The sequence below is a fragment of the Micromys minutus genome, assembly GCF_963924665.1.
Source record: "Micromys minutus genome assembly, chromosome: 14".
Lineage (NCBI taxonomy): Eukaryota > Metazoa > Chordata > Mammalia > Rodentia > Muridae > Micromys > Micromys minutus.
The window spans coordinates 54,267,747-54,282,638 of record NC_137983.1 but is presented as its reverse complement, the minus strand read 5'-3'; the positions used below and the strand labels follow the sequence as shown (position 1 = coordinate 54,282,638).

Sequence of the window (14,892 nt, the reverse complement as noted above, 5' to 3'; positions counted from 1 at the left end):
CGAGGATGATTCCATCATCACCTTCCTTATCTGTTGCTCTCTCTGGGTGTTGGACATCCTCTCTGTGCTAATCACTGCTGTGGTTGAGTGTAGACCCATTAATCCATACGTTGGAGACTCCAGGAATTGAGGGACCTGTCCGTCAACAGAGCTACCAGCCAAGGCTGTCAGAAAGAACAGTCTCAGTAGCCCAGTAAGATTGCAATCTGACCTGCCAATTCCATAGAGATTTTTTCATGTATTGTCTGAAGCCCTCAGAGTAACCGCTGTGCTGTGGGCAGGTGGCAGCCACCATACCCCAGACTCAGCACTAGTCCCTCCGTGCCAAGGGTCCTGTGCTTTGGGAAGCAGAGCCCGGCTGTTCATACTCTGTGTTTATACTGCAGGAGCTCAGTGTTTCAGACCTGTTCTCGTGGACCTGGTCGGCGCCTTTTGTCATACTTTGGTGGGCACATTAGCAGTGAGTTCTTAGCAAGGTATTTGAGAAGAGCAGGACACCACCATTCTTGTTTTTGTTTTTTGTTTCTTTCATTTCTTTCATGTTGCTGGTTCTTCCCGGCCTGTGTCACTCCACCAAATGGCTTACATCACTATCCTTTCATCTAGCCCAGGTGCTAGAACCTTCCAGCAGAAGGTTGAGGACCATATCCTCTCTCCTTGCCTTCCCCATCAGGAGAGCAAGGCTGTTTGTCTGAAGGAATGTCAGCCATCACACTACCTCTGTGCACGGTTTCATGGCTTCTGAATCCACAGCCCTGCTACTGAGGGGACGAGGGCCCAGCAGCTCTGTCAGAGTCTCCACAGCCTAGAAGATCACAGTTAGGGATGGCTCCTCACAGCCAGTTCTGGGTTCAAGGATTCCCCCTCTTGTGGCAGATTCTGAAGAAACAGGACAGAAAAGAAGATACAGTTCGTTAAATTTAAAAGGAAATTGGCAGGACTTAATTTTCTGTGCATTTTCTGGGTCTGAGAGCCCTGTTTACACTGACAACCTCTCCCTAGCTCTGCCATTCCTACGTTCTTCCCCGGCTGGGCACATATGTTGTTGGAGATACCAGTCTGTTTCCTCTGTTGGTGTTTTCTCCTGGAAGGCATCTCTCCATGCTTGGCAGAGAGTGGGCGGCAGGAGTTACGAATGGGGATAAGCAAACATTCCTCTTCCACCCAACCCTCCGGGAAGGTAGCCTTGGCCTTGCTGCTCGAGGTGAGCAGGCTAGAAGAGTTCCCTCCCTGGGACCAGGAGCATCATGGGAAGGAAGCTGAAAACCCAGCTCTGGATGCCTGTGTGCGTGCACGTGCATTTGCATGTGTGTACAAATGCAGTTTTGTTGTGGTTTATTGATTTTTCCTTTTTATATAATATATTTAAACTTTAAACTCCTCCCAGATCCTCTCTACCCACCAAACTCTATGCCCCTTCTCTTAAAAAAAAAAAAAAAAAAAAGAACCACACACACACACAACCAAAAACCATAAACCAAGATATGCAAAATGAAGAGCCCTAAGACAACACACACACACACACACACACACACACACACACACACACACACACACACACACAGGTAAACAGTACAGAACACCATTGAGCTAATTTTGTATTGGCTAGCCACCCTCCTAGACTTCACGGAGCTGAGACTGTAAGAAACCATTCAGCTTTGTCCATACTGTTCATTCTCAGGGGCTACAGCGTTGTGCTTTGGGGGTTTTGAAATAATAAATTCTCACAGATGTACTTCCAGTCAACCTGGTGTTGACTGGCCCAGCTGCCACACAGACAGATGCTGGGTTCCTGGATCCCCATGTCTCCTGTGACACACTTTAGCCATGGCTGTGTGTTTTTGTGGTGGATTGGAATTGCACAGAGCAGACTCCAGGCCTCTCTGCTGCCTCCTTGTCCTTATGCACACTTCTCCTCCAGGGGTGCCCTGTCCCTCGCTCCTGAGCATTTCCAAGTGGGGGATCTCCTAGTCAGAGCTTCCAGGGAGCTGCTGTTAGAGAACCCTTTCCACTAGCTCTGTCTTTCTGAAAGAGCGGGAAGCAAATGCTTGGGCTGTGCCAAAAGAAAGCTCACTACAGTCCCTCCGCTGCAGCTGGAGATGGGAAGGACTGGCTGGCGGCGGGCTGGGCTGAAAAAAACACAGGACTGTACCCCTTAAGGGGGCAGGAATCTGAAGGTGAAGAAGTCTATAGGTCCAGGAACAACAGGCTCCAGTAAGATCTGTGTTCTAGAAGAGTCTTTGTCCCCTTGAGGTTAATTTTGTGCTGGTTCATAAAAGAAAGAAGAAAACAAAACAAAATCTAGGCTTCCGGAGGAGCAGGCTTGCACTGGGATTTATGAAGAACAAAGGACAGCCACTTTTATTAAAGCTGAATTTTTGGTTTGTGTGTGTGTTGCTATATGGATTTGAACCCTTGTCCCTGCATATGCCCATGTCAGGCAGTGCTGTGCCACCAGATTACCCCCAAGGAGTCCTTATGTGTGCGTGATGCCCTTCTGTGCAACAACGGAAGAATTAGCCTTATCATGGGTCAAAAGGAGATTGCCCCATGCAACACAGGCTGAACTTAGCTTGATGGAAACTCACTGCCAGTTTCAGGTCAAAGAAGGTCTGTCCAGGTCTTAGCATATACCATCTGTATGTGTTCGTTACCAGCACTGAGTTGGAATTCCAGAATCCTAAAAGCAAGAGCCAGAGAGGATGGGGGAGGTGCCAGGCCCTCCCTCTGTACTTTAAGTGTCCCTTAATGCCAAGCAGAAAGGGCAAGTGTTGTGGCCTGGTGGCCTTTCCCTGTTGTGTTGCCTGGGAGCTGTAGCCAGAAGCAGGAGTGATGAGTCTGAACCTGAGCTGCGTCCTCAGGATTTTCTACCTCACATAGCACTCTCAGCGTCAAGCCCTGTAGACGGCTCCGGTTTGGTTCCCTCCGGTATTACTGAAACCTGGATCCCAGCTCATGTGATTTCAAAAGATGAGCCAAGGTTATCTCAGGCAACGACGGTAACTAGCAGAGGGTACATTTAAAAAAAAAATCATTTCTCTCAAAGAAACACTCCCCACCTGTTGGGTGCCCTTATCCTTGACTGGACTGAGACTCTTGGCTAGTCCGGCCCCATTCCTTCCCTGGCTGAGCCTGCTCCTTCCTCTCTGTAAGCTCACCTTACTTGTCCCTCACTGCCTTTACCGTCCACACTGGCTCTTAAGCATCATCCTTCCTGGGAGAAATTCTTCCTGCCTATGACTTTAAAATGCACGTTCTGTTGCAAGGACAGCTGCTCACTTCAATCCTTGGGTATATGCTCGTCCCTCCAAGGTCCCCATGCAGAGTCTTCCAGCATTTCCTCCTTCTCTGGACTCCTCCTTGCTGAGGGTGCTCCTCGGCCTGCCCCTCGCCCCACTGCGCAGACCTTCAGCAGGGCACCAGTCTAAACCCTTACAGCTTTTCTATTTATAGCCTCACCTCCAAACGTATGAGCTCTGCCGGGTGAATATTTATCAAGTTCCTCCCTTAAGCTTGTGCACAAGGCATTTGGAAGAAGCCAGGCTGGAGAGGAATCAAATACAGCAGACCCCACCCACCCCAAAAGCAGCAGCAGATCTGGCTTTTTTCTCTTGACACAACCAGTTCTGTCCCTTGGGCCCCTCCCATTCTCTCTGTATCCCATGCAGAGGTGTGAGGATGCTGCCCCCTGCACTTCCCCACTATCCATGTTCTCCTGTGGATCTTCGTAAGTGTTTTGGGAAGCTCTGATGCAAGCCTGGAACTATTCTCTACTAGAAGCCTCAAGGGTATCCTGAAGGCTGTTGGCCTGGAGGAGTCACCTGCCCCTTCTGGAAGCCTGAGAAATGACACCCATCACTGTAGCTCAGAGATACAAGCTGGCTATCCCAACCACCAGATCTCCAGAGTCACGTGCAGCTCAAGTGAGGAATGCCCGTTCCTGCCAAACTGACTCCCTGAAAGCAGGAGATTTTAAAGCAACATACTGTAATATTTAAGAAATAGCTCATAGTTATAGGCCATGCTTATTTACTATTGGTGGGGCAATGACAGAAACTACAGAACGAGGCCAGGCACGGCCTGCAAACATCCATCAGTGTCTCCTCCTGCAAGATGCTGGGCTTCCATAGATGAGGCATCCAGTGTGCAGTGGAATATTGTCCTTACCTTGGAATCTGAAATAAGCAGATGTTGAACACAAAGGCATGCCATCGCCACCGACACTCAGTCCTCTCCGACCTGCCGGCTTCCAGCCATTGTCCAAGCCTGAGGCTGCCTCTGGGGCTTGCTAGGAATTCTTACTGAAAACAGCTGGTTTACCCCTGTGGGGGGCGTGGCTTGGGAAGTGAAGCTTCTGCATCCTGCTGTCAATCTGCCCATTTGTCTCGTTTTCTCTCCTTCCTTCTTTTTTCTTCCTTCTTTTCTTTATGCGTCTTTTTCTTGGCATTACAACATCTTGCTATGAAGACCCACCAACCAGAATATTCACTCTGCATCCCAGGGCTGGTCTCAAACATTCAGTGAGCCTCCTGCCTCAGCCTCCTGGGTGCTGGGATTATAGCACATACAACTCTGCCCACACCTCTTTTACTCCGCCATGATGTATTGAGTTCCCGCTACATGCTAGGCATGTGAACACTGTAAAAATATCAGGACATATATCTGAAGTAAACGTGCCACCAGAGGACGGAGGCAGAACACAAGCAAGCTGGAGAGAAAGGATGTACCAGGCCTGGCGAAGGACTAAGGAGAAGCCGCCCTGCCTAAAGAGGTCACCTGGAGGGCCGTCCTCATGGGCACAGAGTCATGAATAAGTGCAGAGCTTTATTCTTCCTGAAGCCTGTGACCTCAGGTAGTAAGAACAGAGGGAGGTTAAAGTTTACAAGGACAAAATCTGGGGCTAACAGAGTCTTGGAGGATCCTTTGCTTGGAGACGTTTGTTCCTTAATTCAAATGATTCTAGAAAACACAGAGCTGGAAATGCATGACCTCGCTGTTTCAAAGCAGGACTTTTGGGCTGGAGACACTCCATTCTAGGCCAGGTAATCGATCCATGGTCTGCAGCCAACCTTTCTGGGTACCTTAAGAAGTTTTGTAGCATGTCTGGCCTCTGCCCACCAGATACCAGACACCGCTTCCCACCCCAGCTGTAATGTCCAACTAAGAAGAATCCAGACATTTCTGAGTGTCCCCTTGGACGGGGGGTGGAGGGGCTTTAATATATAGCCACAGTTTCCCAAGGAAGACGCTCTCCCAGAATGCTATTTTTATTATTTAGGAGCAAGTAGAAGTCAACAAAATTATATGTTAATGTTGGAGAATTTGCCAGAACCCCCACCCCCCGCACTAGGTTAAAAGTCAATGTATACATAGCCCAGTATTAAGGCCAAGCCCTTGTTTTTGAGTCACATCCTGGTGTGATTCATTTCTTCTGAACCTGTACCCTCTGTAGTGAGTGTTCAAACACCACAGGTATTCAAACTATCAAGCGTTACCCAACAGAAAGACAGGATGAATCACACACATGCATCACATCAGGCACAGCCCCAGACATGTCTCGGGGAGACTGTAACTCTGAGACAGCATTTTCCTTGCTCGCTTCTCTTTCCTTCTGCTGAATCATCAAGACTCTCTCCAACCTTTCCACCTGGTAACCTTTCCCACCCTTCCTGCAACAAGGCATGAGCAGGCTTGAAGACTTAGCCCCAGGTAAGTCCGCAGCTTCTGTGTGCACTTGGAGAACTCTACAGTCCGAATGCCACGGAACTGACCACTTGTTTCTGCTGTGGTTCTGCTTACGTACAAGGCAAGGGTGATGCTTTCAGCGAGGAATGCAGAGTCTGGTCCTATACCTAGCTGCTGCGTATGCAGGGGACTGGAATGTGCAGAGGGCTCGAATCTAAATGTCAACGAGTTATGGCATAGACTCCTTCACTTCTTTGGGTGTGAGTGGGTGGGGTGTTTTTGAACAGACACTGGCATGTCACTCACAAGCTGTAGATTGATCTTAAGGTGATACATGATCAGACAGTAGAGAGGTAGGTGGAGAAAAGGTAGGAAAATGGAAGGGAGGAGGAGAGAAAGAGAAAACCAAGATGGAGCTGGAGAAAGCAGACCTAGATCCTGGTGGCTGTGATTGGCAATAGGTAGATATGAATATTTCAAGGGACTCTACAGGTCTTTTTATCTCTTACAGAAGGGCAGTTCGTATCTTTGTCCATTGGATATAATCTTGTTGTGTAGAGGGTTTGTGGCTTGAGAAGTTAATATATAAACCTGCTTGAAAAGTTGCTGGGCTTTGGAGTAATGTTTGTGCCAGGCGGTAGTGGAAAGGAACACGCAGGGGCATTTGTATCCACCCAGGACAGAAGTGGCAGGACAGGTGGAGTGAACCGCCTAGGAAGGGAGTCATGTGGAGGGTGTGGCTTGTGGACCGAGTGACAGAGTCCAAGCGCTGGGCTCCACACTAGAGCGGCATCCATGGAGTGGGACCTCGAGGCCCGATGAAGAGATAAACAATCCATTTTAATATTTACTGCAGCAACAAGCCACATGTCCCGATTAGTGTTGATGAAAACACAATCACACTGATGAGGGCAGCGAGTCCTCGGTCAGGAATTTCTTCTATGACAGTGGCATATTGCAGGCTGGGTTCCTGGTTCATCGCCGTGGAACATCAGAGATACTGTCAGGGACAGAAGCCGCCTCAGCTTACGAGGGAAGGCCATAAGCAGGGGAAGAGGACACAGGACTGGGTGCACAGAGAAGCCCTCTGAGCTGGGACTGCATAGGTGCTCACTGGTGGGCCATGCTCGGAGGAGGATTCATGTACTGCTTTGCCTTGACAAGACCGAATCTTAAACTCTTGGATCGTGGCAGAAGGGCCTGTTCGGTTGCTCTGCTGGCTCTTCATCTGAAAGCGCTCACACTAAGACGCACCAGGACCTTGCTTTCTGTTCACAGCTACCCTAAAATAGACCTGGTGGGTTTTTTTATGAAAAAACAAAACCAGCAGGCAATGCAAAGGTTGAGATATAACCCCCCCCCCCACCCGCAAGTGTTTGAGCGCATGGTGACTCCAGCTGAGCCTGCGGATTGGAAGCAGAGAGATACTTTAAAGCCTCAATAACAAAACTGAAGGATTAGACTATGGTGTCCACGTGTCTATATGACAGAAACAGGCTACCAGAAAGACTGACATCAACAGCTCAGTGCAGAGGTTCCATGTATCTTGGAAGATTGTCTCTTTGACCATCAGAAAGAGCCAGATTCTTCTGTTGGGTCTGTGTTCATTTAACCTTCCCTGAACTTGGGGGCTCTCCCATCACCCTGAGAGTAAGGCCTTCATTTCTTCCTGGGCTGCCTCTGGTACCTGAGTGACAGGGCTCTCTCCCCAACAATGTCCACACTTGTCACTCCTTTGTTTTCACGTTCCTGGCTCATCTAGATAAGTGCTTCATGCTTCCTGGGAAAGGCTGGTCCGTTTTGGCTTCAAAATCTTTAAACTAGATGTTGTAGAGTTTATCTCTGTATCTGCAGCTTCCCTCTGCTTTTTCTCTTAACTGAAATACCTCCTGTGCAGATACAGCTTGACCCCGCAACTGTTCTGTCCCAGAGTTTTCCCTCGTCCAGGGCTGCACGCCTGCCAGTGCTCGGTCTGTGGGTGTGTTTGCTTGTAGATTGGTCATCTAGCCCCTTTCTAGGAGGTAAGCTTCAGCCTTCAAGACTATGTGGTCTCATTTCCAATCTCGAGCACCTAGTATGTCTGGTACATAGTAGGCATTCAGACAGCAGCTGGACAAAAGGATGAGAACAAAGCATGATGTCCCCACAGACACATGCAGACCCATGGATGGATGCCCGTGTCTTCAGACGGCTTTGAAGCTGAGCCTGCTTTAGTGGCACACAGGAGCTGTAAGACTTGAGCAGGCTGAGCAGCCGTTTCTTTAGCTCTAGCACGGGCCACCAGGAAAATCAGCCTGACTTCCCACTGCGTCAGCGTTTTTATAGATGCTGACTGCACAAACACCATTGCAGTGTCCACGTTTGTGTCTGTACACCACAGAGTTGGCCAGCCTGTGGCTCACTGGGGCATTTGAGCATAAGTCCCTCTGCCTGGGGTTTGCAACTGTGACCGTTTTTAGCTGTTTGTCTCATCTGAGAGAGATAAGCACACGCACTTACTTACAGGGTTCCAAGTGACACTCCAGCAGGAAACACATCCTTTCCTCTCTTAGCTCACTCACGCTTTTCAGCCTTAGGAAACCATCACTCTCCTTTTGGGGGGGAAATGTATCTCAGTGTGTTAGGAGCTTAGTTTCCATAACTGTAACAGATAATACAAGTTTTGCAGTCTTGTTCAACACATACTTATTTTTCAGAACTATAAGCTTGTTGTACCATATGTAAATAGTTCAGTCACACACACACAAAAAAAAATCCATTACCTGTTCAGCATGGGAAGGGTTATAACAAACTCTTGGATACAAACCGGAAACTTGGACTAGGTTGTTTAACAAATTACAAGTTGCTTTCCCCGGCTCACATTCAAGGGTACCATGGCAGTGTCTATTGACTGCTAGCTAGGCCGCAGATTCGCTGAGTATTTTGGAGCATTTGTTTTAAGCATAAAGAATGTTTGATTAATGAGCATCTTCTAGTGTTTTACTCCAATTTGAAGTACATTTTATTAGATAGGAAATAAACTTTTCTAAAATTCATTTTAGGTTTGGAAACTAACATGAACCTGAGTAGCCGGGACGAACCCGGTTCATCAGAGATGGTTCCAGAGGCTCAAGACAGAAACGCCAACAACCACGGGTCTCAACTGTCCAGCTCCCTGTCCAGTGTTGTTATGGCTGAAAACGGAAACCCCGTCACCAACGGTGAGCCCTCTAAATACAAGAGCCACAGTTTTAAGCCACGTGGACTTTGGAGAAAGGGGATATTTAACAGTTAAAGATGAAGTAGGCTTAACGTCTGGACACAGAACAAAAACTGTTCACCTCAGCATCACTGTCAGCATCTCACCACTGAGGCAGAAAAGAGACTCACCACCATCTGAGAGGACACAGCTCTACAGGGACCAGTAGGCAATGCTTCTTGTGCTCAACCAACACAGTGGAATTCAATGTTTTCACACAGCTTAGAACGTGAAGGGAAGAACTGAGCGGCTTCAAAGGACAGAGCAGCTTTAGGGTATTAGGTGACTCTATCCCTTAGAAACTGGCTAGGCCACCACGCCCAAGTCCATGCAAACAGATATTTTCCCTGAGATGGATTTAGTAGTGGCTGATGGGAAAATTCAGCTCTTCTTTCCCGAGGGTGCCCAGAGGAGCCTCAGGAAGTATCTCAGCTTACTCCAATGAAAGTGGCCAGAGACCTAACAGATCGTCAGATGCTGAGCTGGGACCAGAGGTTATGGTGCCCTTTATTGGTTTTGTTGTTGTTGTTGTTGTTTGGGGTTTTTTTTGTTGTTGTTGTTTGTTTTTTGGTTTTGGTTTTTGTTTTTGCTCTTACAAAAGGAAAGGTTTATGGTGGCTCATGATTGGAGACAATATAGCCCACCATGCCATGGAAGCCACTGGTAGTAAGAGGTGAGGTGACAGGCTCCATTGTTACAGTGGCCAGGGTGAGAAGGGGAGAGGCCTGCTGGCACTTGGATGGCTTAACCAAGGTTTTTCCTTCTTACTTAGTTCAAGAACCCAGAACAGGGTGCCACCCACATTCAGGGCAGATCATCCTTCCTCTGTTAAACCTTTCTAGAAACACCGTCCTAAGTGATGCTACATTCATTCTCCTCCCAGGGACATTGGGGACACTGGAAAAGCCTACTTCTCTGATAGCATACCAAGTACAGGATTCACTAAGGCCACCAAGGGGATGGAATAGTGCTGTACCCAGAGTCAGCTGTGCCAGAACCAGGAGCGTGGGTTAGCTAAGGCTCCTCTGAACCCTCAAGTTGGACTGAAGCTGTAACATCCTTAGGCCCCTGGAGAAAACACAAATCAGTTCCCAAGGGCAATAAAAGACAAAGCCTCTTACTATTACCACAAACCACCTTTTAGATACAAGACACAGCACACAATGAAGATTCCTAAGACCTATGAGCACAGAGCTCAGATGGAAAATTGGAGACAAAACTGACAAATCACAGTTTTCTTGAAAGAGCTTGACCAGTCAGAGTGAAGAGACAGGTGACTTAGAGGAAGTGGAGAAAAGCAGAAATTCAGGCAGAAGGGGAAGCTGACTGCCCAGCAGAAAGCAGAACACACATCCCAGGAAAGCCCATGCTGGGTGATGTTGAATTTGTTCATTTGCTTAGGTGGACAATGGGTAGGTAGTTTCTACAGAAAACCACATGGGATTGCAGGAATTGATGTGGGTGTGGACCCAGCTCAGTGGGAAAGGTTGTGAGGTTCTAGCAGAAGAGGGGGTGATTAAATATAGAAACACTTGCTGGTTTTCCGGCTCTTGTGAAAGCATGGAGGCATAGAGCCAAGTTGGTTTGTTATGGGTCCTGGTAAACTCTCCACATTCAAGCGTGGGTCCGACTTAGTGGCTTGTTATAGAGCCCAGCAATCTCTTCTCGTTGAAAGCATCCAGGCATGGATCAGACGTGGTGCTCTGTTACAGAGCCCAGCAAATTCTTCCCATGTAGCCCAGACACGGGCAGTGTCAATGCAAGCATGGAGAACAGATGCTCTGTACCCTTCATTCATAATCCATAAAGCTTAACATAAATCTGGCACTCTCCAAAAAGTCAGCAGATGTCTCATTATCTGTTGTCATGTGAGAAGTTACTCCCCACCCCTAATTTTGAGTTAATTCGACAAACATGGACTTTCAGATCTGCTAAGGGTCTTCTAAAGAGTCCCAATAAGGAGCCCTAGGAGAAAGAAGACTGAGTCCCCCCACCAGAAACAGCCCAGTCTCAGGGGAGCCTGAGCCTCCAGGGAGCTCCCATGTTCTTGACTTTACAGTCTTTATTATCCTGCAGATCAAACAACAAACACATTAGAGAAGGAGGAAGCAAGGTAGCTAAATATTTAATTAGTCTATGTTTTGTTTTAAAAAATCATCAAAATGTAAAAGCTACAACTTGGAAAATGGTCATAGGTAGATCCAGTAAAGTTGACTCAAATCTCTCAGGGAAGTTTGACTGGTAGAAGCTGATGAATTTTTACAAGCACCATGACTTCCTGGTCAGAGATATTTTCCCAGAACTATTAAACTTTGTGGTTCCAGGCCCTGTGTATTGGAGCCTCAATAAACATATGCCCATTGAAGGAAAAGTACCACCTGCAAATGCGCCAGTAAGTGCTAAGTAGACAGTCAGAAAAATCCCGTCCTTGGTGTTACAGAGCTGAGCAGTTTCTACACAGGCAGGCTGTGACTTGCTCATTACCACAGTACCTCTAGAGGAGAATAAGATTTTATTTTATTTCATTACATTTTATCTTGTATGGGGATTGAGGGGATACCACATGTGTAAAAATACCCATGGAGGCCAGAATATGACGTCAGATCCTCTTGGAACACCATAGCCTTCAGTAGAGTGTCATACTGCCCAAGTTCAAAACCCAGTGCAATAATATCCAGCCATAGGACAAAGATACTTGATCTTTTACCTTCCAGTTTTCTCCTATTAAAAAGGGTGTGATGAAAGACTATGCCATGGCATTTACAGGCAACCTGTAGATGGGGCTAGCCTAAAGTTAGTGTTCAACAGTGCTGTGAGCCTCTCGGTATGGAATCGGGGAACCGAACCCGGGTCCTCTGGAAGAGCAGCAAGTGTTCGTGACCACTGAGCCATCTCTCCAGCCGCCCCGGGGATCAGTTTTGGTATGGATTTATCATGCCCATGCCCAGGGAACAGTTAATGTCTGTTCTGAAAAAAGGACCAGAAGCAAGTAAATATTTAAAATAATTTAAGTTCTGGGCGAGGCAGAAATAGCGCTATTTTCTAGGAAATGATTTCGTTGGCGTGCCGGGATCTGCGTGCTGCCTCTGTTTCCCAGAAATAATTATGTTTGCTCATTTGCTGAAATACAGTTATGTGTGGCTAATTATAGCGATCACTTACTTTAATTGCCATCCTTTTGCTGATGTGAACACAGACTTGGATACTTTTTTTTTGTACTTAATTATTCTCTGGACTTGTGGTTATTTATCATTACATTGGAGAGCTGCCTTTGGTGTTAGAATGTTTCAGCTATATCAAACAAAAAATATGGTAATACAAAGATGTTTATTTTGTGGTGAAGTAGAGATATAAAAGTTCGAACTAGGACATTTTATGATCAGTATGATTTTCTTTCTTGCTGCTCAATGGATATGCATTTTATTGCTGAGCATCAGGAAAAATGGCAATTAAAATGGAGTCATTACATTAATCCCTCTTCCGTTTCTGTGTGTTATGTTTACACTCCGTGTATAGTCTGGGTTATCTTCACCAGGAGAGTCGGGATAAGGGGAAAGACTGCTGATCTCAGCATCGTTCCCCTCGTCTGGGGGTGGGGGTGGCGGTGGGAGGCATCAGGACCAAGTCACACAGACCTAGGGTAGCAGAGTGTGGCTCCCATCACTTATGCCCCAAGAACATGCATCTCCAACTTAATCTCTGGAACTGCCCAGATCCCTTGGCGCTCACACTGTTGTCTGATTCTCGTCCCGAGAGCCAGAGTGAAGCAAGCGAACCTCCACTTCACAAAGGGAAGAGTATTACGGTTGTACGCACTGAGAGGCAGAGGGGCCTTTGCCAGGGAGGAGAGCTCCTGTCTTATCTGACCAGCCCTGACATACTCTTTCTGTTCAAGGCACTTTGAAGTCATACTGAATCACCTCTACTTTGAACTTTGTTTAATTAAGTGTTCTCGCCGGTGTTGGGAACTAATCTACTTTGGACTTTGTTTAATTAAGTGTTCTCGCCGGTGTTGGGAACTGAGGATTGAAAATCAGTCGCTGGGATTGTGTGTGCTTTGCCACCCTTCCTGGAGTTTAAGGCGTCATCCAGCCAGTTGTCAAAGCCCAGATCTGACATAATAGCACCTCAGACATGGACATGGTCCTGAGCCTTTTACTTCTCAACTTGAAAAAGAAATAATGCAAGTGGCCCTGTCAGACTTCTATGGGGGGAACCTAATAGGGCAGCATCAGCCCAGTCAGCATTCACACTACAATGCTCATTCACTCAGCCAACAGCACCCATTCACTCAGCCAACAGCACCCATTCACTCAGCCAACAGCACCCATTCACTCAGCCAACAGCACCCATTCACTCAGCCAACAGCACCCATTCACTCAGCCAACAGCACCCATTCACTCAGTCAACATTACCCATTCACTCAGTCAACAGCACCCATTCACTCAGTCAACAGCATCCATTCACTCAATCAACAGCACCCATTCACTCAGTCAACAGCACCCATTCACTCAGTCAACAGCACCCCTTCACTCAATCAACAGCACCCATTCACTCAGTCAACAGCACCTATTCACTCAGTCAACAGCACCCATTCACTCAGTCAACAGCACCCATTCACTCAGTCAACAGCACCCATTCACTCAGTCAACAGCACCCATTCACTCAGTCAACAGCACCCATTCACTAAGTCAACAGTACCCATTCACTAAGTCAACAGCACCCATTCACAAAATCTTGGAGCTTTTCTAAGTTTGCATGGAGAAGTCATGGGGGTTATAAGTGAAATAGACAAGGAGCATGATGGTGAATTGAATTTCCTGGATAGTGCAGGCTGCAACCCTATAAATTACCTGGAGTGACCTACACACACCCAAGTGCACACCCTGCCTGGTCCAAAGTGAGTAGAAACAGATCGAATAAGGCCAGAGTATGCACAGCTCCAGAGGTCAAGGGTGGATGTAAGGTTTCAAGTCAAATTCTCTTTACACAAATCCAAAGATCTTTTCTGTGTTGAGGCAAATGAACTTGCTATGTCCTATATGCATTTTCTTGGACCGTTTAATGAAAATAACTGTGCATGCCTGTGTTCATTTGGACCAAACACTCTGACCTATTTTTCCAGAGGCAGCTGCCCCTCTAAACTGGCTGTCCTCAGGGTCATGTCAGCCAATGTCCCTGAACCATCTCCCAGGTAGGACTCCTTGCTTCCCCCTGCACGGAGGCCCTGTCTGTACTATCCCCAGCCCTGAGTCCATTCTTTCTTTTCTAACTATGTTTCAGCTCATTAAGCTGACAATCCTTATCACTAGGGCTCTTTATTTTCTTCTCCACTGTTCTGCACTGTGTTCAGAGAAAGCTCACAACTGTCTTTACCCACTGACTCTCTGGAAAGTTCTGGATCTGTGACATTGTCTAAGCTGATTTCCCCTTTTGATTCCAAACATCAAGTTCCTAGTTTACAAATTGTTTTTTTGTTTTGTTTTGTTTTGTTTTGAAGATGGATTCCACTTCCTCTACCTTCTGTCCTGTCTGGGAGACATGTGATCTGAAACATCAAGGATAGGCTTGGGTTGGAGCATGTGGTTCCAGCTGGAGGTGTGGTTTGGGGAGGCTGTGGAACTGTGAGGAGTTGGACTTCCTCTTTAGGAAGTGGATTACGAGCAGCAGGCTTTGGTACTCCATAGCCCAGGTTCATTTCCTTCTTTCTCTGCTTCCTGGCTGAGGACTCAGTGCGACCAGTGAGCCTCTCCTCCTGTCTCCTCACCTTCCCCACCATGATGGAATGTGCCTCCCTAGAACTCAAACACTTTATCTAAGTTGCTTCTGCTGGTTATTTTAACTCAGCAGCAGAAGTGACTAGCATGTCATACAGACTCCACTTTTGTACCCCTATCCTCACCCCTCATCTCTCATGTCCTTTAACCAGGAGTCTTTCTACGGATGGTGTCTTGTCTTTGACCCATAGG

The 14,892-nt window shown here is 47.2% G+C and overlaps 1 protein-coding gene across 1 annotated transcript in view; it reads left to right on the top strand.

Moving 5' to 3' along the window:
* MYO16 (myosin XVI) overlaps positions 1–14,892 on the top strand; it is a gene marked incomplete at both ends in the record, with an annotated part of 347,769 nt that overhangs the window by 306,688 nt on the left and 26,189 nt on the right. Inside the window, one exon of the mRNA XM_080928526.1 lies at positions 8,727–8,885. Within this exon, the coding sequence (XP_080784652.1) occupies positions 8,727–8,885 (159 nt within the window). The remainder of the gene's footprint in view (positions 1–8,726; positions 8,886–14,892) is intronic.